This window comes from Phalangium opilio, unplaced genomic scaffold (assembly GCF_054372755.1).
Source record: "Phalangium opilio isolate 3A_F unplaced genomic scaffold, DU_Popi_V2 ptg000391l_1, whole genome shotgun sequence".
NCBI classification, from domain to species: Eukaryota; Metazoa; Arthropoda; class Arachnida; order Opiliones; family Phalangiidae; genus Phalangium; species Phalangium opilio.
The window spans coordinates 213,562-237,372 of record NW_028324235.1 but is presented as its reverse complement, the minus strand read 5'-3'; the positions used below and the strand labels follow the sequence as shown (position 1 = coordinate 237,372).

The window sequence follows — 23,811 nt, the reverse complement described above, 5'->3', positions numbered from 1 at the left end:
ATGTTCCATAAGTATGACACTACCTATCTAGCGCGGTTAAACAGCAGTCGTCCGTGGCTACTTTTAAATCTAGACTGGACAAATTACGCGATTGGTGGTAACCTTTTTGATACTACATGCTTTGTGCAAGTGCTAATTTGTTGTGTTTTGTTTGAGTCTCTTTGTTTAATTAATTTTCGTTTGTTGTCTTATTTTTCTTTATATTCTATCGTTTATATTTTTACGTTTTGCCACTCTTTAGAGTGGAAAACGTATTGTTCCGACCTCTGTTGGCTGGACGGCTGGCTGGAAATGTTGTGACCTGATGAATTTTGACATAAATGAATATTTCGAATTTTAAATTTCCCGCGAATTTTCAACTCGAAATTCACTCGTAGTTCACGTTACACCTCATAGGTGGCGTGACGTATTTTATTTAAATTGAAATTATTTTTCTGTCGGTGCTACTAGACGCTAGTGAAGACGCCAGACACTACCACTCGACCCACGCTCGCTTAGAGTATAAAGCGAGTTAAGTAAGAGTCTAGAGAAGAGAGAGGTAGCAGGATCTGGACCCCCCCTCTCCCCTACGCCCGCCACTGCGTGGCTGTAGCGGGAGACTAGAGAGAGAGAGAGAGAGCTGTCTAGCTTTAAGGCGCGCCCAAATTTTTTAATTTAGCAATATAATTTAAATATATGAAACATACTCATTTAAAGTTAAATAATTATAGTTAGCTAACATGATTATTATAATTAAAAAAAATTATATTATTTAAGTAATAAAATTAACGATAGTTGTTGAGATGTCATAAATAGACTGCAAACTTCGTCTAGTTTGTTGTCTGCCTATTGCAAGTTCTAAAAGCTTAATGGATGATCGATGATTAGATAGTTTAATCAAGTGTTTAAATGTAACTTAATTCCGGCGATACCATTAATGACAAACGCAATCAACATGCTCATGGTTTAATTAAAGTTAATTAAATTGAATTGCTCAAAGACAATTATAAAATTAAATCAACAACTCAACTATCTGCTCAACGATAATTAGGCTAGTTTTTGTCAGTTTTGCTGTTTATTTAAACGTAATTAAACAATGGTTAAATACTGCAGCGTGTATGGGTGTAAAAATAATGCCACAATGAGTGGTGTCCGCTTTCACCAATTTCCATGCGACGTTAAATTGTCGAAACAATGGGATATAGCTTTAAAAATGGGTAAACCACACATCAAGTCCATGGTTGTCTGCTCCCTTCATTTTAAAGGAGAGGATTACCGCCCTCAACCGAAATTTGAACATTCAGGTATGTTTTAAGCGTATAATATTAATTGAAAACCAATTATAATAAGAGTTATTACTGTAGATAAGTTAAGTTACCCTCCCAGACTTAGACCCTTGTCTGTTCTTTCCAAAAAACTCCCGTTAAGGAAACATGATCAACAAAAGTTCAAGGCTAATGGGAGATTGGAAAGACTGAAAAAAAGGAATCAGCTCTCACAATCTCCAGCTTTGCATGCAAGTGAAACAGCTGCAATAAATGGACCAGCACTCAGAAATTCTAGCTGAAAGATTGGGGATTGATGCGGTTCAACAAACTACCGAGGAAACTACGACCGGCAAATGCACCACTGCAAACCCCAATGATGAATGCATTATGGTCAACACCTTGGAAAATCATACGTGTTATGTTAATGCTTCTAATTCTGAGAGAGCGGTAGCTCTCTTAGATAAGACTTCATACTGCCCTTAATGTAAAAGGGTGGTTTTTTTGATTGGATGTAACTTTTTTTGTATTACGTTTACTGTTTTGAAAATATACCCCAGACCTACAATTTGGGCCCTTAATGTGTGGTTAAAATTTCAAAAAGATCCATCCATTAGTTTTTTAAATAAAGAATAAAGTTGCTAAGGGGGTGGTTTTCATTTCCATAAAATTTTTCACACCTTTTTATGAAAAACAGGAATTTTTCCCATAGAAATAACATGGGAAATATTTTGAAAAGAACGATCCGGTGGCTCCGATGTTAGAAAAACTATACGTTTGTTAGTTTTGGGAACGGTCTTAAATGAAAGGTACAACATTTCTCATTCCGCTAAGCGATTTTCATGGAAAATAATTAAGTTTAATTATTAATTTTGATAACATTTAGAACATAACTCGATTTGCGATTTTGCATCTTGGATACACTAATTTACTAGAAAATATCAGCGCGACCAAAATTGGCGTATTTTAACGTTTAGTTGCCTCATAATAATTTGAGAGTTTGTTCATAATGCTTTTTGGATGAAATGGCCTATAGAGAGCGGGATAAGACGGCTTTAATAATGCCGCGCAGCCGCCGTGAGTCCCGTGACGTTGAAAGGCGATAGTCGGCGACTCGGCGTCGCCGACGACATCAAATACTCGAGTCAAAAATTCTAAATCGTCGCCTTAAATAGCGTTTATGAACTTTATGAAGCTTTTGGAAAGTAATTTGGTCTAATTTTAGTATTTTTAGTTGCTAAAACTAATATTATTTAAATATAAAACCCTTAAGGTAAGAATTATCATTAAATTTGTAAATTATTGTAAATTAATCTATTTCATTTCACTAAGCCTTGGTCAAAACAATTTCCGTAGCACGTTCTTCTTATTACCCATCCTGGCTCCTGGTTTCCTCATATCCTCTGTTCTTAACTTCGAAGTTTTATGCTTTGTTTATCTCGTCAACATAGGTAACAGTAGCGCTAGTTAATATAGGATACCGTTATCCAATTTGCTCAAATCAGGGTAAAAAACAATGTAGTCGTGTTCTTTAGTACACATCTGCTTTTATCCGTTACCACTATTTTCATATCTCCATTGTACCAATTAAAAAATGGCATTTATACCCAAATAATTGAAATATTTAATTAGGTAATGCTTTTTGAAAGACCACGCTTACTACAGAACAACCAACGTAACATCTTTGTTTACATTGTAAACTATTAAACACAAGAAATAGCACTGCCTTTAACGGTGATTTTCCAATGAAATAAGTAATGACTGCACACCTTATAAGTAATGACTGCAGACCTTATTTTGTTAACTAATAGTCCTCATTTATTATAATTTTAGCTCAAAGTGCTATAATTGACACGCTTTTAACAAGTTTTATTAATTGTGGTTATATGAATGTAACGCTTGATGGATGAAGGTCAGTTTGATATAATAATAATAATAATAATAATAATAATAATAATAATAATAATAATAATAATAATAATAATAATAATGTTTATTTTTCAGTAAAAAAATTAATTCCACTGAAGGCAACCAGATTAAGGACAAGTCCCATTATCGCACTGGTTGCCAAGACAGACATACAAAAATTAAATTAGAATAAATTAAATTAAAACAAAAAGAAGAATTTTTAAACATGGTATCGCTTTTGTTTGAGATAACAATCAAGGTCATTTGTAAAAGTATAAATTGTCATATAACATCTAATGTTAAAAGGAAGCGCATTCCATTGTCTAATAACACGATTAAAAAAAGAGTGTAATAAAGCATCACATCTACATTTAGAAATATAAAAAGTTAAGCATTCATGCCTCTCGTTAATACTAATATAGTCTAAAAGGGGAAAATAATAGCATCCGTTAATGATTCTAAACAAAAAAATTAAACCAGCTTTTTGACTTAACAAATACATTGGCAAAAAATTCAATTGTTTCAAACGAGAACTATAATCCAATCTTACACGATTGCGATTCATGGGAAAATTTATATAAGGTTGACCAAGGTAAAAGGATGTAAAATAACGCAAAACCCTCTCGAAAGAATCTATATCTTTCTTTAAATAAGGTGAACAGACCTCTACACCATATTGTAGCAATGGAATAACCAGAGCATTAAAAGATATAAGCGACGCTTTCGAACGTCCAAACGTTCTACGAATCAAACCAGCTATGCGACGGGCATTAGCGGTTATATAAATAACATGGTTAGACCACTTAAGGTCACTTGAGAATATTATACCAAGCAATTTACACTTGAAAACACGAGGCAAAGAAAAATCATTAATCTTATAATCATAATTTAGTACATTGCGACGCCTCGTAAAAATTATGAAAGAACACTTTTTAATATTTAAATTAAGCAAACCCCATTCAAAGATTGCGTCAATGTCACTCTGAAGAGTTACGGAATCCTGCAGTGTCCTAATAGCATGAGATAAATATGAATCATCTGCATATTGCCAGAGAGTGCTTTGTGCAGATATGCTCATCGGAAGATCATGAGCGTATAAGTTGAAAAGTAGTGGTCCCAAAATAGAGCCCTGAGGTACCCCAGAAGTAACAGGAAGAAAACTCGAGGATTGACCCTGATAGACAACCCTCTGCATTCTATCCCTCAAAAAATCCGAGACCCAGAGCAAGGAATTACCACCGATACCTAGAGCCTGTAACTTAGAGACGAGACGATCATGGGGTACAGAGTCAAAGGCTTTCTTCCAATCAAAAATTACTACGTGTACGTCAGGAGGATTAATGGTGTCAAGGGTGAGAGCCCAAGAGTGGAAAGCTTGTACAAGCTGAGTTGTACAGCTAAATCCTTTACGGAAACCAAACTGACGCTCGGGAAGAACATTATTTTTTGAGCAAAACACGAGGAGATTCTCACAAATAATAGATTCCATTACTTTACAAAAGACGGAAGAAAGTGATATTGGTCGATAAGATTCCAGCTCTGAACGACTCAAAGAACCACCTTTATAAAGGGGTACTACATTGACCTTCTTCCAGGCATCAGGTAGTTTACCTAATCTATAAGAGTAGTTAAAAAATTCTGACAAGGGTTTAGATATGCTCGTAGCGCACAGTTTAATCATTTTAGTAGAAACCCCATCGGGCCCAGACGAAGAACTGGACTTTAAGCGTGCTATAGCAGCAGCAACGGAACCGGGAGTAAAAACGAGATCTGGGTCCCTAGTCGGATTAGGCAATGAAGCAACATCAAGAGGGATTGAGTCAGACTTATTGAAGCAAGATTGAAAAAAAGAGTTAAACCTTGACGCAATCGAAGAAGCGTCAGTGACAGGGGTATTATCAATATTCATAAAGTTCGGTATAGGTATTCTAGTTTTGCGAGCGACAAACTTCCAAAACTTATCCGGTTTGTCCTTAATCTTAGAGGACAAGTCATTCACGTAATCATTAAGTTTAGAGCGAGTTTTAGCTTTTATCAAATTACAGGACCGTCTGTATTTAGCTCTGTTAGCCTCAGTTGGCTTAGACTTAAAAAGTTTGTATAAAGTTCTTTTGACATTAGCAAGGTGAACAATATCACCAGAAATCCATGGCTGCCGAAGTGTCTTTGAGTATACCGTCCTTGAAGGAACACTGTCCTTAAAACAAGACCAAAACAATTGTAACCAAAAGTCTCATGTTTGATTAATGTCCTCGCTAAACGCTAAATGCCACGGAGCATGCTCTATCAGGCCATTCAAGCCCTTCACATCAGCGCGACTCAACTGTAGAATTTCCATGGATGAGCTTCTTGGCGTTGCACGTTCACAAGCGATTAGACCAGTCACCGCATCATGATCGCAACCAGGAAGATTATCGATTGTTTTAACTTCCTTAATGAAGCGACGTTCATTAATGTAAACCAAGTCAAGAGTATTGCCAAGTCTAGTGCTATCAGAGACAACTTGGGTTAGACCGAGATTGGATACGCATTCATAAAAGTCCAACGAAGGTAGACTATCTGGGACAGGTCTATTAACACCAAGGCATGCCATGTTGAAGTCACCGAACAAGACAAAGATATCATGACTGTTAATAATATCTGTTATCCCACTGAGTAGAGAACATAAACTCAATATGTAGTCTTGGGTAACCGGAGGGGGGACATAAACGCAACCAAAGAGAATTGATCTTGAGTCGCATTTAGCGGACGAAAAAACGACTTCAAGACGTTTGCCAGAGGCAGTCTTATATAGTTCATTATCAATGACAGTCTCGACAGGCGAGAGATTTTGGCTAATAGCCAAAAGAACTCCACCACCCCTAGTTTCACGATCATTACGAAACACTACATAGTCTTCAGTAAAGAACTCAGAACTAGAAATATCCGCACTAAGCCATGTCTCAGTAAGTCCAATAACATCGGGTAAGTTCCGTTCCACAAAAACTGATAAGTCGAGAAATTTATTTTTTAAACTTCTTACATATGATGCCACTTTACGTGAGCCAACCAATATAAACAATGGCTTCTAACTAAAGAGACTATTGTGCGTAAATCAAATATAGTAAATAATTTCCTAGTATTTTTCTTTTATTTCAACATAAAATACTTGCATCAGTTTGGTGGCGAAAATTCTCCGAATGTTAGCTTAGTTTTCTGAGCATCGAATAATGGGATGTTGAAATCAGTAGTTAATGCCCAGCATTTGTTATTAGGTAAAAATTTAATTATAATTAAATTTTTTGTGTGTCCAGTCACTGTCCATAACTCAGTTTAAAAAAACCAATGTTCCTAATGTTGTAAAATTATTGATTTGCAGAAAAACAGATTATTTTGCCAAGGTTAGCGGGGCAATAAACTCCTCTATTACAGGACCATCTAGTGCCGTCGGGTTAAATTAACCGTAACAGATATTTTGCTTTGATATGTATGGAAATTAATTATGTGGACAAAATTGTTAACGCAAATTTATAAATAAATTGACAATTTTTAATAGATATTATTAATATTAGACAACAGTAACTGAAAGACTCCATTCATTCATGACATGATTCATTAATGCCAGTATCCATGTTTGTTCATTATTTTCAGTATAAATGATTCATTTATGTCAGTGTAAATGATACATTTATGTCAGTGTAAATGCTTTATGTCAGTGTAAATAATTTATTAATTTATTCTGAAATTATTGGGAAAAAATGTTTTTTAGATGCAAATGTACGTTACCTGCCCTTACCAAAAATCTCATTTCAACACAACTGTAACCGTATAGATTGAATCATTTAATAATATTCTCATTTCGAATTATTTAACGGTACTTAAAAACACATAAAATCTTGAAAATCCCCCCCCCCCCTTTGTATGAATTAAAAAATTGGCATGCAGATAGACAAGATTTAAATGATAAATAAAAAGTGATATATGGATTTTAAAGATTTTCGCAAAATGTTTTATTTATTATTTTCAGGGAATGAAATAAATGATTTTTACAAAATGAAATATTTATTATTTTTAGGTAATGAAGTTATGATTTTAAAAAAAGAAAATAATGATTTTTACAAAAAAATTATTTATGTTACTTAAAATGAAATTATGATTTTTAAAAAATGAAATATTTATTATTTTTAGGTAATGAAGTTATGATTTTAAAAAAAGAAAATAATGATTTTTACAAAAAAATTATTTATGTTACTTACATAAAAAAATCTACATAAAAAAACGAGAAAAGAAAATTGTGATGATGCTATATGAAACAAGATGACAAAATTATACTCTAATAAGAATGTTATTGGAACACAGGAAATTAATTTAACTATACAATACCGGCAGAAAAGCAAGTAACAAATACATAATAGGGCTACTAATCTATAACCCACCAATTTAACTTGGAAACTACAAGCATGGAGGATTCCTACCATTAACACAGAGAGACCAAGCCACTTAGAGTGTCAAATCGTCTGTTATTTTACACTCTAAGTTGCGTGGTCTCCTTGTGCAAATGGTATGAATCCTCCTTGCGTGTAAACTATGTATACTTTGCTCATATTTATAGGGCGCCAATGTAAGTTCCTTATGCTTAAGGAACTATAGATAGTTTTCACACATGGAGGATTCATATATTTACACCAGGAAGCCAGGCTACCTGAAGGACAAAAGCAGACAGGTTTTTGTCCTCCAGGTAGCCCGGCCTCCAGTAGTAAATGATTTGAATTCTCCATGTGTGAAAACTGTCTATATTTCGTCATTAATTATATTTTTTCCCAAATTTTACCATGTTATATGGTATTCATGTCTAACACATTAAAAACTGTTAACATTTTTTCCTGTTCCCCGGGTTTAATATAATTCATCACATTTTTGTAATAACTTTAATTATTTATCTTACTTACAAAATAAAAATTAAACTGTCAATGGCGCATCCTTTTTATCGTCATCGATTTCGATATCGATGACGACATCTTTTGGGGGCTTTGGTTGCGCCCCCTCACCGACTTCCATGCCCTCAGGCGTTTTCTCCTCCTTTTTTTCTTTTCCAATAATATAAATAGGCTATTAACTATCTTTAATGAATTTAGACTATCTGCTTGTTTGTTAAGCCATTCATTTGGTTTAACAATTATTACACACATGGTGGATTCATACCATTTACACCAGAAGGCCACGAGCTATGTGGAGGAAAAGAGCGAAAGGGGTTTTTGTCTTCCAAGTACCCAGGCCTCCTGGCGAAAATGGTGTGAATCCTCCATTTGTGAAAACTAAATATAGTTTAGGGACTAGACTTTGGATAGAAAAAGGCCGGGTGTTTAGAATTAACTAGTCACGAGAGAGTAGAGGACGGGATAAAAAGTGTTATGCTGCCGGTCTTGCAACGACGGAGTTGAATCATTTCTTAAAATACATCTCCGTGGAAGTATCAAGAGTGAGTTGTTCATAATGATTAGTTGGCTCTAACTTGTTATAATATTTAAACGACACATATGGGGCAAATAATTAACTCCATGCCTCGGACGACAGCATATTCTGTATACACTCTGTTACAGCATCGGTTGTCAGCACGCTCAAAACTAGGTCTCTATGTAACCTAGCTTTGTACGTGCTGTCAAGAGACGAAAAACTTCAGGATCTTCAGGATTTAAAATATCCGCGAGTATCTTTAGCTCGAGTGCACGGACCTCTAGGTCTTAGTTTCAAATACGTGCAGTAGACTGTGGCAATTTTACACGTATTTGAGGCTATGGCCTAGAGTTCTGTGCACTCGATCTAAAAAACTCGCGGATATTTTAAATCCTGAAGATCCTGAAGTTTTTTGTCTCTTGAAAGCACGTACAAAGCTACGTTACATAGAGACCAAGCTTTGCGGTTGCTAACAACCGATGTTGTAACAGAGTATATACAGAATACACCACTTTGACATTACCTAGGGCGCCACAGCGGGCTACTGCGAACTAGTACTTATTAAGATGGGCAGGGAAAAAACCGCGTGGGGTTGCGCTTTTGCTAGTAGGGGTAACAAAGAGCAGTTTCCAGTCTTTCCCCTTGCGGCGCTTCGAGCGCGGGGCATCGGGCATGCGCCCAACAGAATGTCGAAGTGGTGTATTAGCTGTCGTTCGAGATAGGGAGTTTGTCTATCCCATAGCGTGAAAACTAATTTCCTCACGCGCATTCTTTATCCATGGTCACACTAACAGCTTCTAAAAAAAGGATCCCGTACCTTTGAGAGCAGGGCAATCCCTTATAAAATGCCCTTGTTTTTTACACGAGTAACACACTCGCGGACGCCTCCCCCACGTTTATCAACACCGCCGTGACCACCTCGAATTCCATTGTTAGTTACGTAAACGTTACCGCCTATCTTCCAGTTGTCCATTTTCTAAGCCTTGGCCGGTTAACAAGGAATTAAAAAAATCACAATTTAACAACAAAAAGTGCTCCCTATCAATTTTCAAACTAGATCATATAAATAAACTTTTAAGTTGTTAAATATATGACTTAGCTTAAAAACAAAATAATTCTTAAATAAATTTTGGCATAGAACTCACTTTCGTTCCTTAAAATTTGAAAGTTGAGACACTGACTATAGCCCACTCGATCACGCGCTCCACGACGGTGGAGTGCGTGATCGAGTGGGCTAAGCACTGACTGTTAAATAAAAGAGAGGAATATTAATAATAATTAATAATTAAAATTTAAATATTTGTGTGAATGCTGAGCTCCATAAAGGAGCCGCCCTGTGTTTTTAAAACTATTATGGGACATTTTGAAATTTTATTGGACAATGTCCAGTGTCCTGTGCTTATTTCCGGCCCAGCCTATAAATGTTCTTGTGCTTATTTTCGGTCCTGTACACAACTTTGACATTTTAACTAAGCCTTTTTATGTTAAGCGCCACGTTTTCGGGCGCCTTTCTGTGTTTTGGTACGTATTCTCCAACACATTTTCCTCTGCTACTACTAAGACTTACAATTAATTTCATTTCTAATTAATCTTTTAAGGGTTAATAGCTGCTTTTATTAGTTCCATTACTTTACAACGTCTGTATTAAATTATTTCCATTTTTCCCTTGTTTAATTTTTACTCTTTTTTCCCTTCACGTTAAGCCTATTACTTTTTATTACATTTCACTGTATGTTGTTTTTATTTAAGAGTGTATATAATTGTACTTCTTTGTGGTTCCAAAGTGTTCTTTGTGCAACGCTTTATTGGATAGCTTTGTGGTTCCAAAGCGTTCTTTGTGCAACGCTTTATTGTATTTATTTCCGGATCAAAGGTGTTCTTTGTGCAACGCTATATTGGATTTCTTTCCGCATCAAAGGTGTTTTTTGTGCAAGAGCTAATTCGGGTTCTTTGCAAACACAAGTTGAAAATTGCTGTGTGGAATTAAGATCTGTTTCAAAAATACAGAACTGTGTTATATTTCTATACGAATATTCGAAATGGTTTCTCGAGAAGAACAAAAGAAAATATATAAGCGCTTAGTAATGCGAAAAAAAAGAGCGGAAGGCAAGTTAAAATCGCAAGTTCAGAGTAGTAGTGATAGCTATACAAATAGCCACGGATCCAAGATGGCCGCCACCCCAAGATGGCGGCCAGACCCTCATCCACCAAACTTCCAAACCAAGATTAAGCTAAACTCCTACCTGACATACCCTGCCTTCCAGCATGCTTTGCCTCCTTTATGATCCTTTTAACGGATCAACCCAGACCTGTGTTATTTTGCCAGATCCCTGTTTGAATTTCCCGCCATAAGCCCATGTCTGAGAAACAAAGACAAATATACAAATAAAGATTTTTTAATAACAAATACCAAAAAATATATACAATAAAATAGAGAATAACAAGAATATAAATATAAACAAAGATATTGCCATTGTTTGTCATTAAGAAGGTCAATACTTCTTTTCTTTGAATTGTGGCTTGTTCCCACATAAAAAACCGTGTTACATACTGAATTCTAAATTAAAAAACAAAAATATTTACCGCCACTTTTACCGCTAATGAAAACCACTCATTAAATCATAATTTTGAAGGTAATTGTTCTTATCTCTAGCGTAAAAAGCATCTTGCTCAAAGTGACATTTTGATTTTCAAAACTTGATATTTTAGTCGAAATCTTAACTGAAAGCCACTCTTTAAATCGTAACAATTTCACGACATCAACGTGGCATTCACTCTAGCGGGGCGTCGGCCACTAGCTTTTTTCAGGCACTCTGGTGGTACATGCCTCCATTGATTCAAGAAGATCTTGGGCATTTCGGCTCCGAATCGTATCCACGTTGATCGAGTGAACAGCTGTTAAGTTTGAGAAGGACATCGAAGTCAAGGCCTCACTGAAGAGAACGTGCTCCAGCTGGTGCAGGGTACGCAGAACCGTATGCGGTAGTAGGGCTTGTCGGGTTGTACGGGCCATGTCCTATAAAATTCTTCGTTGACCCTTTACCTCCCGAAGGAAGTTACATCCGAGCCACTGTGGGGGGCCTGGTCTTCTTGTTCTGGTCTGGTTGTTTGGGCCAGAACTTCTCCTTCATTGCAGTGTCAGCCCGACCTTGCGAATGAAATCGAACCACAACCAAAAGGCTTTGCTCATGCATTCTGATGGCTGAGGCGACTTCACACAAATTTTACGCAACTTTCAAGAGACCAATGGAAAACACGTCAAATTAAGTCTTGCCGCGGAAGAAGTAGCAGGACTTAACTTAAATTCGATTTTCCTTCATTGCGATAGTCCGTTGTATGGACGCAAATGACGCTGCAATGAAGGTCGATTCATGAACCTCCTCAACATCATCCGGGACCAAATTCTCCGGATTTCGGACGTAAATCTCTTGCATTTGGTCGCGAACTATGGCCGACGTTGAGTGGTGTCCCACCACTCAACGTCGGCCAAAAAAAATGCGACTTCACACTAATTTACGCAGCTTTTCGGTGCAGCCTAATGTGGCAAAGTAGGGATTGTACTGAAAAGCTACGTAAATCTAGCCCATGAATCGAAATTGGTCCCTTTTCAGGCAATGCCCGAGAAGAGACAGTTGGCATAATCGAAATTGGTCCCTTTTCCGTTGGAAAATTGAGTTTGGTCTTTACTCACCCAACAAAAGCGGCACGAGTTAAAGCAAGACATCTTTAGTTGGACTTTTAAGAGCATAGCTGAGCAACTGATAACTTTCTTCACGAAACACGGAGCTTATATACTAAATGACCGAGAGCAGATTTAATATTAAACAAGTTCTCTAGATAAAAAAAATTTATTTTTTACCGACCACACCCTATGGACCACACCCTGAAACGTACTATTAAAGCCGCGTGTCTTATATAATAACCGCTTGAAAACAGGTTGAAACCGGCTCGAACTAGTCAGGGCGTTGTCTTTTTTTATTGGAATCGGGTAAGGTCAATTACCTAGCTACGTAGATTTTTCAAGGGTAACGACTTTAAAAGTTTAAGAATTTTTAAAGTTTTTTTTGATGAAGATAAACGGCGTGTATTTTAAGATCGTCCATATCTCAGTGGTTAAAGGCAGGGTCTACTAATGTAATGCCCAAAAAGGTGGCGAGTTCAAATCCCGGCCAGTCTACCGAGCTATGGACGATCTTTTTATGTATAAAATAAGGTTTGTTTAAGAAGTTGGGGTTAGTTGATAAACAGACGTTAGTCATGAATGACGACTTTTTTTTAACTTTAGCGTCTAATACGTGTCTAGATATATACCCAAACAATACCCAATCAAGTTTTAAAAATTATTTGCATCAACCTTTGAACTTGACTAGTGATTTTGAAGTCGGGTTGGCAGAAATCATATTTCCAAATCATTGGGTGAATATAAGCGAAGAGTTTAACAAGTTTGAAATTCAGGTTGTAAGTGACCCAAACCGTGACAACTATGCAGCTGTTAGAGAGCCTGTTGAATATCAAAAAATAGAGATACCTGTCAATCGTTATACCAAGACCAAAGAATACGAACTGCCCCAAAATTTTGTCGAGCTGTTAAATGATGATGTAGACAGTCATCCGTATTTAAAAGGCAAATTATCTTTTAAATTAGTGAATAAATATAAAGACGGGGCCCTAGGAAAACAGTTAGATACAAACTTTCCCGTTTACCTGCAAGTTTTAGGAGAGGAAAACATACGGTTCAAAATACCAGCTGATTCCCCCTTGACCACATTATTTGAATTTAAAGAGAATAATTACGAAGATGTTCCCTATATATCCAAATATCCTGTATCAAAGCATGCTAAAAATATAAGTTTAAATTACACTAATAATTACGTGGAAATCGAAATTGATAATGTTGGAGATAGTTTTAAAAAAAATTTGATTACAAGTACATTCCTAAGGCCGCCATTAAACGTAAAACAAGCCATGAGGTTCCGCCAATAAGAAAAAAACCTCAACCAGAATATAAACCTGTACCGCCATCTATACCTATTTTACGGCGAACTACGCCTTTTCTTCCGATACCTATTGCTACGACTGAACCCGTAGTATTTGTACAACCACAGCCATCCAAAATAACCCCTCCCCCGCCACCACCACCCAAAATAACGCTTCCGAAACAAACCTCTCCGAAGCCTTATTATCCAACATATTCAGGGCCTGACCCCTCTAAAACGCTAGCTTCAGGTAAACAGTTACCTCCAAATTCGACTAAACCGATACCTCCAAGTTCAAATAAACCGATAACTCCAAGTTCGGATAAACTAATACCTCCGAGCTCAACTAATTCAGCCGCTACTACAACGATTAATTCAGCATCTACCACAACAACTAAACCAACATCTACTACAACAACAACAACTAGGCCAACCCCGTCTACTTCAGATCCCTTAAAGATTCTGACTACAGAGCCACCAAAGGCTGAATTACCAAAGCCAAAGCCGGAGCCAACGAAGTTCGAACTACCAAAACCAAAGGCTGAATTACCAAAGCCAAAGCCGGAGCCAACGAAGTCCGAACTACCAAAACCAAAGGCTGAAATACCAAAGTCAAAGCCGGAGCCAGATCCCCTGAAACTTCCGGACCCCCCCAAAATTCCAGCTCCGGACCCATATAAGCCTGATCTATCAAAACAAGAGGCCCCGAAACCCTCTACCTTCGAACCACTGACACCGACCCCCTCGCCAACGGAGGTTGAGGAAATATATATATTTCCAGACCCCTCAAAACCTGACTTACCGAACCCCGACCTATCGAAACCCGACCTATCCAAGCCTGATCTCTCAAAATCTCCAGACTCTACAACATCCTCTACTTTTGAGCTACCCGTATTACCGACACCCTCCCCACCACCGGTTGATGAAAAACCCTTGTTTCCGCAGCCGGTTGATCCGCCGAAAAAAAAGCCTGAACCAATTATTCCCGAAGAGCCAAAACCAATTAACCCTGAAGATTATGATAACTATAAAATATTGTTCTTACCGCAAACTTTTAGAGCCAGTAAAACGCCAGAGAAAAACGCCGAAGGGCTTTATCGAGCCGTAGCCAACACTTTAGAAAAATTAGTAATAAATAAAATTCAATTCACATATCACGTAGTAGATAATTGGGGCTATGCTATCGTGTATAATTTTAGCACACCAGCATGGGCGGAAATTAAATTTTCTCCCCAATTAGCTAAATTGCTCAACCTCGACCCCGATAAATATTATACCGGAAAGCAGCAATGCGGTCCCTTAAGCCTCACGATACAAGAATATACCATAAATGAAAACAATGCCTATCTAGAATATCGAGTCAATAGAACCATTAAGCTGTAATGGAGCAGCCGCCCCTCCAACGCCGTCTGCTTCATTTGTCTTTTTTATATTTATGTTTCTAATTTCTAACAAGAGTGGCACCTTAAGCTCCACTAACGTTCTGTAAAAAACTTAAAAGAAAAAACAAATTGGCGGGGATAAAAACCCCCGCCGCCACTGTAACAGTAGCTCAGTCTACGCATTCCGTCTGCAGGTCGAGACGTGTTTTGTTTTCGGAATAAAAATATTAGTTCAAGTACTACGGCGTTTTATTGACAACAATGGACTATCTGGTAAATACTTAGTCTTGATCAATAAGATCTTTAAGCGGGTAACCTGGGAACTTTAAATTGTTAGTTTTCTTTAAATTCTTTGTGGAATCGTGAAGTTAGGCCCCTTTCCTACTTTTAAAACTTTACGGTTACATAAAGTGGCGAGCTCCCCAGGACCCGTTAGACTGACATTGCCATTTGTAATTTAATTAAACGCGTACTTGTGCGAACTACTTGTGCCATTGCTTTGCTGATTAACTGTCGCGTCATGAATCCGCCCGATCCGCATGCTTTGATCGCCGCGATTAACGCGCAGCTACCGGGAGTCTACACTCCCCCGACTGGGAACACTCCCCCTCCAAGCCTTGGAAATAGTCCTGTGCATGGTCAAGGACAAGCGGCTGGAGGACTCCCACCTCCGCCGCAGCCACCGCAAGGAGCGGCATCAAACATTTTGTATCAAACCATTCACACACTTGCAGCTACGTTAGCGAACATTGGCACTAGACCAGCCGCAACAATTAGGCCAATACCTCCCCCGCACTTAATATTTAGCGGTGTCGAAGGTGAAAGCGCGCCGGAATTCCTTCGGACCTTGTCGGAATTCGCGGATTATCACGGCATGTCGGGAAACGACATTATCGCGCTTCTACCCCAAATATTAAGGGGCCGTGCGTTAATCTGGTTTAGAGACCTAAATAGGCCAAATCAAGCATTAACGTGGCGTGCAGTGAAAGGCGCGTTTAGAGACTATTTCTTTTCTGGGCGAGCGGAGGAATCCCTCCGCCTAGAAATAGCGCAGTTTCAACAACCTGCTAGTGTCTCTTTTGACGCGTATATCGCGAGTATTACCGCGATGAATCAGAACTTACGTGTTCCATACACTGACTCAGAACTTGTTGGTATTTGTAAAAAGAATATCCTCCCCGAGATACGCATACATGTCTTCAATGACAGCATAAGGACAATGCGCAGTTTCATAGAGAAGGGCCGCGTAACAGAAGAAATTTTACGGGTGACCCCTTCTAGCGCATTGTATCCTAGAGACAGTGCAAAGTCTACCCCGCGTAAATCCAGTGGGAGAAGAAATTCTCCCACAGCCGCGGTTTTAACAAAACCGCAGGGGGGAGGTGCGACATCAAAGGTTGCGACGCCAAACGCAAGACTTTCCAATAAACCGACACCGGCTCAGACAGAGCAAAACGACTTAAGTCACATAGAATGCTATAAGTGCGGATGCTTAGGGCATTATGCTACCGCCTGTCCGAGCAAACAAGAGGTCGCGCAAAAACACGCTTCGGGAAACGCGAAAGCGGGAAGGCAAAAAGGGGATCGTCTTCCCGCCGCGCGACGAAAGTAAAACCCCCTATGGAATTTGGCTCTATGGATGTGCGTCGCTGTGAGGTTGATCCTCCCGTGGCCATAGATGCCGTATATTCGCATGGGACTTTCGCGACCAGACTAGATTCCGGCGCTGATGCTTGTTTTATCAGCCTATATCAGTGGCGTAGTTTAGTCAAAACGTTGAAACCAGACTTAGTGCTTCCGGAAGAAGAAGAGACTCAGTGTATAGTGTTAGGCGATGGACGTTACACCTTTACAAAGGGACGCGCGCGAATAAACTTCCGCTTAGGACAGTTAAAACTGACGCAAGAGTTTCACGTCGTTCCGTCATTACCAAACGATTTTATTTTGGGGAAAAACTTCCTCTATAAACATCGTGCCATGTTGGACTTCGGTACAAAAACTTGTCAGATTGACGGAACAACGTTTCCATTCGTGTTAAATCTCCCGGGGTTAAAGACTCCAACACCTCAGATTATCGAGGATGTAGAACAAGCTGTCGCGTCGCCTACACTGAGTACTAAACAGAAGGAAGACTTAAAATCTTTACTACTACGATTTCCTAAACTATTTTCGGAAAAAGCGGGTCGAACTAACTTAGTGTATCACGAGATACACACTACCACCGATGTTCCCGTTAGTCAACGCGCGTATCGTGTTAGTGACGAGAAAAAGCGGATAATTGAAGACCACCTTCACGAAATGATCCGCGACGGTATCGTGAAGCCATCCGTTAGTCCTTACGCGTCGCCGGTGGTACTTGTCCACCAGAAGTGCGGAAAGATACGTTTCTGCGTCGACTATCGCGCTTTGAATAAAGTAACCGTGAAGGACCCTTACCCGCTTCCGAGAATAGAGGAACTATTAGGAAAAATGGGCGCCCCAAAGTTCATTACAGCACTGGACTTAAAGAGCGGCTATTGGCAGATAGATCTCCATCCGCAAGCGAAAGCGAAGACTGCTTTCATCACGCATGCGGGAAAGTACGAATTCGAAGTACTTCCGTTCGGTCTATGCAATGCGGCGTCGTCGTTTCAACGACTCATCGACGAAGTCTTCAGGGATGGACATCACTTTTCCATCTGTGTCTATCTAGATGACATCGTCATTCCATCCAGTACGTGGGCCGACCATCTTCAAGCCCTGGAATATGTCTTTCACCGACTGTCTGAAGCAGGCCTTACGCTTCAGACTAAGAAATGTCGCTTTGCGCAAAGCGAAGCGACTGTGTTAGGACATATAGTCAATGAACGAGGGATTCACATTGATCCCTCTAAGACTAAGGCTATAGTAGACTTTCCAATCCCGAAAACCGTGAAAGAAATCCAAAGATTTCTGGGCATGGCGGGATGGCATTCACGATTCATCCCGCAGTATTCCAAGATCGTTGCCCCGTTAAATCATCTTAAGAAGAAAGACGTTCCATTCCAGTGGAAAGATGAACAGCAGAAAGCGTTCCAGGCCATCAAGGATGCGATCTGTATGGCGCCTCCTTTAGCGGCTTACAACCCAAAGTTGCCGTGTATCCTAACAACGGATGCTAGCGACGCCGGACTTGGAGCTTTCCTGTCGCAAATTCAAGATGACGTCGAGGTACCTATTGCCTATGCCAGTAAGCAACTGACCGACGTCCAGCGACGATATACCACCACGGAAAAGGAATGTCTTGCCATCTACTGGGGAGTTGGAAAGTTCAGACCATACTTGGAAAACATTCCATTTACTGTGATCACTGATCACAAAGCACTTCAGTGGTTGTTCACACTGAAAGAACCAAACTCTCGTCTTGTTCGTTGGGCAATGTACTTGCAAACGTATGACTTCAAGATCATACACAAGAAGGGAGTTGAGAACAAGGTTGCGGACGCATTATCAAGAGCGCCTGTCTCGCTATTAGCCATGTCGCTGGAAGACATGACTTCACCGTCCTCGTCAGAAGATTCCAGTCCAGCGGAGTCCTCTTCAATGACGTCGACCTCGTCCTCAACCAGTAGCGGATTAGCTCCTCCCGCCAATCACGCATTGTACCACTCTTTCACGCTGGAAGAAGTGCGGAAAGCCCAAAAAGATGAACAAGCCACACATGACATCATAGTCCAGTTATCAGGAGATAATCCACAAAGACATCGGTACTACGAACTGAAGAACGATGTCTTGTATCGGAAGGCCTACGGTAGACAACCAGCAAAACTCTATTTGCCACAGCGGTTCCGGCGGGACGCCATCCGCTTATTTCATGACCACCCTCTATCTGGGCATCGAGGTCGAGATCGTACCTTCGACAAAGTACGAGCCAGATACTGGTGGCCATCGTTCCGGCAGGACGTTACCGAGTACGTCCGCGGATGTCCCTTTTGTCAGATGCACAAGGCCCGCAATAGAAAACGTCCAGGTCTCATGCAGCCTACGGCGATTTCTGAGCCATTTGATTTGCTGGGGGTGGACATAATGGGACCTCTACCAAGAAGCCGTCACCATCATAAATACCTCCTGGTAGTCACGGACTATGCCACCAAATTTGTCGAACTATACCCGATGAAGAACATCACCGCCAGAACGTGTGCGAAGAAACTCGTCTCCATGATAGTTCGCTACGGCTGTCCGAAAGCCATCGTAAGCGACAATGGGACACAATTCGTTTCTCAACTTTGGAAGGACATTCTTAAGATGTTCAAAGTAAAGCCACGATACATCACTCCGTATCATCCTCAGAGTAACATCGTGGAGCGCACAAACCGCGTTCTGGGCGAAATCATTTCAATGTTCGTTGGTCGAGATCACCGAAGATGGGATGAGAACTTACCGTTCATTCAGTTCGCCATCAACTCGACTACTCACACCACGACAGGAAGAACTCCGTTCTACCTTAACATGGGTAGGGAACCGAGATTTCCCTGGGACTTAGACGTGGGGATGCCAGTAGCGGACTTTGTTGAAAGGTCCGCATCGCTCTCAGCTTTAGCAAAGCAACTAGCCTTGTCTAAAGAGCTTGCCAAGAAAGCGCAAGCACACCAGAAGCGCTACTACGACCAAAGGCGGGAAGGAATTGAATTTCCCGTTGGTGCGCTTGTCTGGAAAGAGACGCATCCTTTGTCTCAAGCGGCACGTGATGTCACCGCTAAGTTATGTCCCAAGTGGGATGGTCCCTACAAGATCGCGAAGAAGCTAGACCGCTTGCGATACAGATTAGAAGACCCAGAAACCGGAGAAAATAAAGGGATTGAGAATATCGCTCATCTCAAGCTTTATTGGTCAAACAAGGATGTCTGCCAACCGGCCGGAGGCCAGTCATCCTCAACGTCAAGTAGTTCATCTTCAAGTTCTACCTCGTCACCGTCCGTACCTACGCTTCAGGACGCTGGAGTCAGTACTGGTGACGAACGTCGTGAGACTCGACGAGAACGAAGACGACGACTGTTGAAAGACCAAGAAGCGCAGACCGAGTCGTCTGGAGAAGAAACGAGGGGACATCAACCCTCAGCTTCATCCACTAATGGATCCTCTGATTCCCCGTCGGAAGAAGTTCCAGAGGCCTTCCCAGAAGTCTCTGATCTTCCTGAGGAATCTGAGCCAGACGCCTTCGCCTTGTTCTCAGATCCTCCCGCGGTTTTCCGACTGAATCGGATGCCACCAGACCTTTCTCCACCTTCCTCTCCTGATAGGGGCTCGAGGGAGAAGTCTCTCCCTCCAACCTCTCCTCTATCTCACCGTGACGATTCCAGTTCTTCCTCTGAGCCTGAGGAAGACGATAAGGAATCGTCCAACCCTGTTCCCGTCAATCCTATGAGATTCGTCAATCCTTTTCGAAGAGGATGGAGACGTGAGATAGTGTTGAGGAAGAATCCTAAGCCTGGAGGTCCGGAGATGGACATTTACTATCATCCTCCAGAACAATATCCGCATAAGACTCTCCGGTCTCGCCCGGACGTTGCGAACTATTTGCGCGCGCATAACCTCACCGATGTGACTTCGCGTGATTTTACATTTGCGCGGCAAGCAATATCGCGAGAACCGTGGGAAACGGTTCGAACCGCAAACTAATAAACTGTTGATACCTTCCAGGGACCGATGGGCACCTTCGTGCTAGTGATAGAGACAAATGACGCCCCGTATCATTCGGAGCAAGTGCCGGCCACCATCATGATGTCCGCCCCTTTCCCGCTAATTTCGTTCGGGGCATTGCGGCTGCTTCGGCGCCGCAGGGGAACCAGATTAGAAGCCTGGCAAATCTTCGCCTTCCGCCAAAGATGGCCTGACAGTCCCCCGGACCTGCTTATAGCCCAAGGGCCGGCCTTGAGGATCTCGAGGGTGGGAGCTGAGACGTCCGCAGTAGTATCCCCTCTCATCTTCCAAGAGGAGAGTCCCATTCTCATTTTGGACCTCTTCGGCTTGAGGCAGCTAAGGGCCATGATCTGCCCATGTCTACGGTGTGAGGGACTCCTCTTCGCGCCGTGCGTGACTCGCGCGTTGGACGCCCCTCCTCGGGGTTTCATCGTCGCGGCGGCCGATACCGCCGCCGCAGAAGTCCAGACTGACCCCGTCCCCCAGCATCACCAAGAAGTCCAAGCGGACTTAATCCCTACGAGAGAAACCTTGGAGCAATACGAGGCGGCCCTAAACTGGACCCCTCCAGAACCTCTTGCGGCGGCCTTCATGCCGACCGCCGTGCCTCCGCCATCTGCTGCCGCAACCGCCGTTCCCGAAATGCGAATCCGACCATCCGATTTTGGTCGGGTGTCGCCAGTGGCGAACATCGTAGCCGAAAATCCGCCGTTGGGACGAGGGCGAGAAACCCATCCCAACGTCATGCCACCGTTTGGACGAGGTCGAGGAAATCGACCCGCTGAGATGCCACCACTGGGACGAGGCCGTGGTCGAGGGCTCGGGCTCCCCCTGTTCCGCCCTGTTGACACCACGGAAGTGCGCCCAGCTGCTACCTCGGATAGCGGACAAGGAGCCTCCGCCGCGACTCCACCACCCGCAGCTTCCGCAAGCCGCCCGACCAGCGCCGCGCCGCCCAATATGGTACCGGACGAGCGGTATATCTTGTGTCGCCGGTGCCAAATAGGGCGCCATCATGAGAAGAATTGTTTCAAGCCCCGGCCAAAGAGAACCGAGGCCTACAAGGCTCGCCATCGGAATCGCGCAAAGAGAAGAGGTGAAGCCTCACCCACCGGAAGGACCCAGGACTCCCCCGCGTCCGACGCCCCTTGAGCGGACGCCTTTTTCTGGGGGGGAGAGTGTAATGGAGCAGCCGCCCCTCCAACGCCGTCTGCTTCATTTGTCTTTTTTATATTTATGTTTCTAATTTCTAACAAGAGTGGCACCTTAAGCTCCACTAACGTTCTGTAAAAAACTTAAAAGAAAAAACAAATTGGCGGGGATAAAAACCCCCGCCGCCACTGTAACAGTAGCTCAGTCTACGCATTCCGTCTGCAGGTCGAGACGTGTTTTGTTTTCGGAATAAAAATATTAGTTCAAGTACTACGGCGTTTTATTGACAACAATGGACTATCTGGTAAATACTTAGTCTTGATCAATAAGATCTTTAAGCGGGTAACCTGGGAACTTTAAATTGTTAGTTTTCTTTAAATTCTTTGTGGAATCGTGAAGTTAGGCCCCTTTCCTACTTTTAAAACTTTACGGTTACAAAGCATTATACCGCCTGGGAGGAGCCATGGATTTATTTATTGTTCTCGGTGTCAGGCGAGTTTAAAGTGAAACAATCTTTGGAGGATGATTTTAAAATTTATTATGAAATCGCCGAAGAGCTCAAAATAAGCTCGAACAACCACGATCCTTTAAGATTGCACAATGCTGATTTTAGCGTTATTAAACAAGGAGCGGAGCATTATTTTAGAGTCCATTGTCCGGCAAAAATTGAAATGAAATTTTCGCCGGATTTGCAGGATATATTAAATTTAGAAAATGAATACGTTGGGGGGACGTTTCTATCCAAGAGGCCTCTAGAGCGTAATTTTACGCATTTTAAAACTACTAACAGTACATGCGTATCATATCGCGTCCACTTTTCATTAATGTATCTTTTTACAAAGACGGAGACAACGAAAATCAAAATACCGGCGCGTGAATATACCTGTGATCTTACCCCGACCGGTGCGGTAATCCCCTTTTCGCTACATTTAAAAGTGATTAACAAATTATTGGAAGTTCAGCAATTTATGACTCGCCGTCATTTTAAAATCTTTATTCTCAAAACGGCGCCAGAAAATAGATACTACACGCGTCTCGAAATAGAGCGAGGTGTTCGCGTATCGGTAGCTGGACCGATGGCCAAGTTATTTAACATTCCCGAAGAGGGAGAAGTTTTGCAACATAGCCACTCGGGTGTAGCGTTGGTGAACCCCCGATTGAGATCAATGACACTGACAGAGGGTAATAATTTTTGGACTAGCGAATACGATGTTGATAGATTTCCAGAAGATCCAAATATGGCTGACCAGCCGTCCCTACCCGGATATCAACAGGATAACCCTCAAGGCAAACGAGTTGACAATTTACGCGTGCGAGATTCCTCCCGGGGTTTATTATCATATTAGCGATGTTTTAAGTGCTATGAGCGAAGCCATGTCCCCGGCGCATAGGAAAAGTTTAAAATTTACGCAGAATGTAGACGGAACCGTGACGGTTTCAAAATTAAACGATACGGTCTCAATTTTGTTTCCCAAAACAACACCCGGAAGAGGGCTCGGGAGGCTGTTAGGCTTTAGTGCCAATCAATTAGATCGGTATCTTAATAACGAGACTTCGGAGTACCCCGCTGATATCATGAGAGGCGTCGATGCCATGTTTGTTTATACCAATATTATCCGTCAACAAGTAGTGGGTGGTGGTCAAGCCCCTCTGCTACGTTTCATAAAAATGCCGGCTTTTTCGCTGCTAGACGAAGAGAACCAGGAAATATTTAATAATATCGACTTTTATCCAATTTCAACCAGCGATATACAAGAAATTGAAATTGAATTAAAATCCGATTACGGGTAAAATATCCCGTTTAATTTGGGCAAAGTATATATTAAACTGTTTTTTAGGCGTCGACGTCAATAGAACAGGAGCAATGGTGCCTAATAGATACACTCTGTATTTCCAAAGAGGATCGTCCCTTCCACGCAACGTTTTCCAATCGGGGGGTCGTTTTAGTGTCGGCGGCATCTTTAATTCTTTATTGCGCAAAATTACACCCTTTATTAGGCCGGCCATTAGTACTTTAGCGTCCGAAGCTTTTGGGTTAACGAGTAGAGTAATTAGCGA

At 41.3% G+C, this 23,811-nt stretch overlaps 2 protein-coding genes across 2 annotated transcripts; one reads left to right on the top strand and one right to left on the bottom strand.

Annotated features, from left to right (window-relative positions):
* Nucleotides 1-3,988: 3,988 nt before the first annotated feature.
* On the bottom strand, nucleotides 3,989-7,909 carry LOC149594036 (uncharacterized). Its single transcript, XM_089861592.1, has 6 exons — nucleotides 7,834-7,909; nucleotides 5,445-6,137; nucleotides 5,292-5,349; nucleotides 5,196-5,238; nucleotides 4,107-5,130; nucleotides 3,989-3,993 (listed from the first exon to the last, which is right to left on the bottom strand). Exons 1-6 carry the CDS (start codon nucleotides 7,907-7,909, stop codon nucleotides 3,989-3,991), a joined length of 1,899 nt encoding a protein of 632 aa, XP_089717718.1.
* Nucleotides 7,910-15,038: 7,129 nt separating this feature from the next.
* Nucleotides 15,039-22,185, top strand: LOC149594035 (uncharacterized). The gene is made up of 2 exons (XM_089861571.1): nucleotides 15,039-15,216; nucleotides 20,602-22,185. Exons 1-2 carry the CDS (start codon nucleotides 15,205-15,207, stop codon nucleotides 21,751-21,753), a joined length of 1,164 nt encoding a protein of 387 aa, XP_089717697.1. The 5' UTR covers nucleotides 15,039-15,204; the 3' UTR covers nucleotides 21,754-22,185.
* The last annotated feature ends 1,626 nt before the right edge of the window (nucleotides 22,186-23,811 follow it).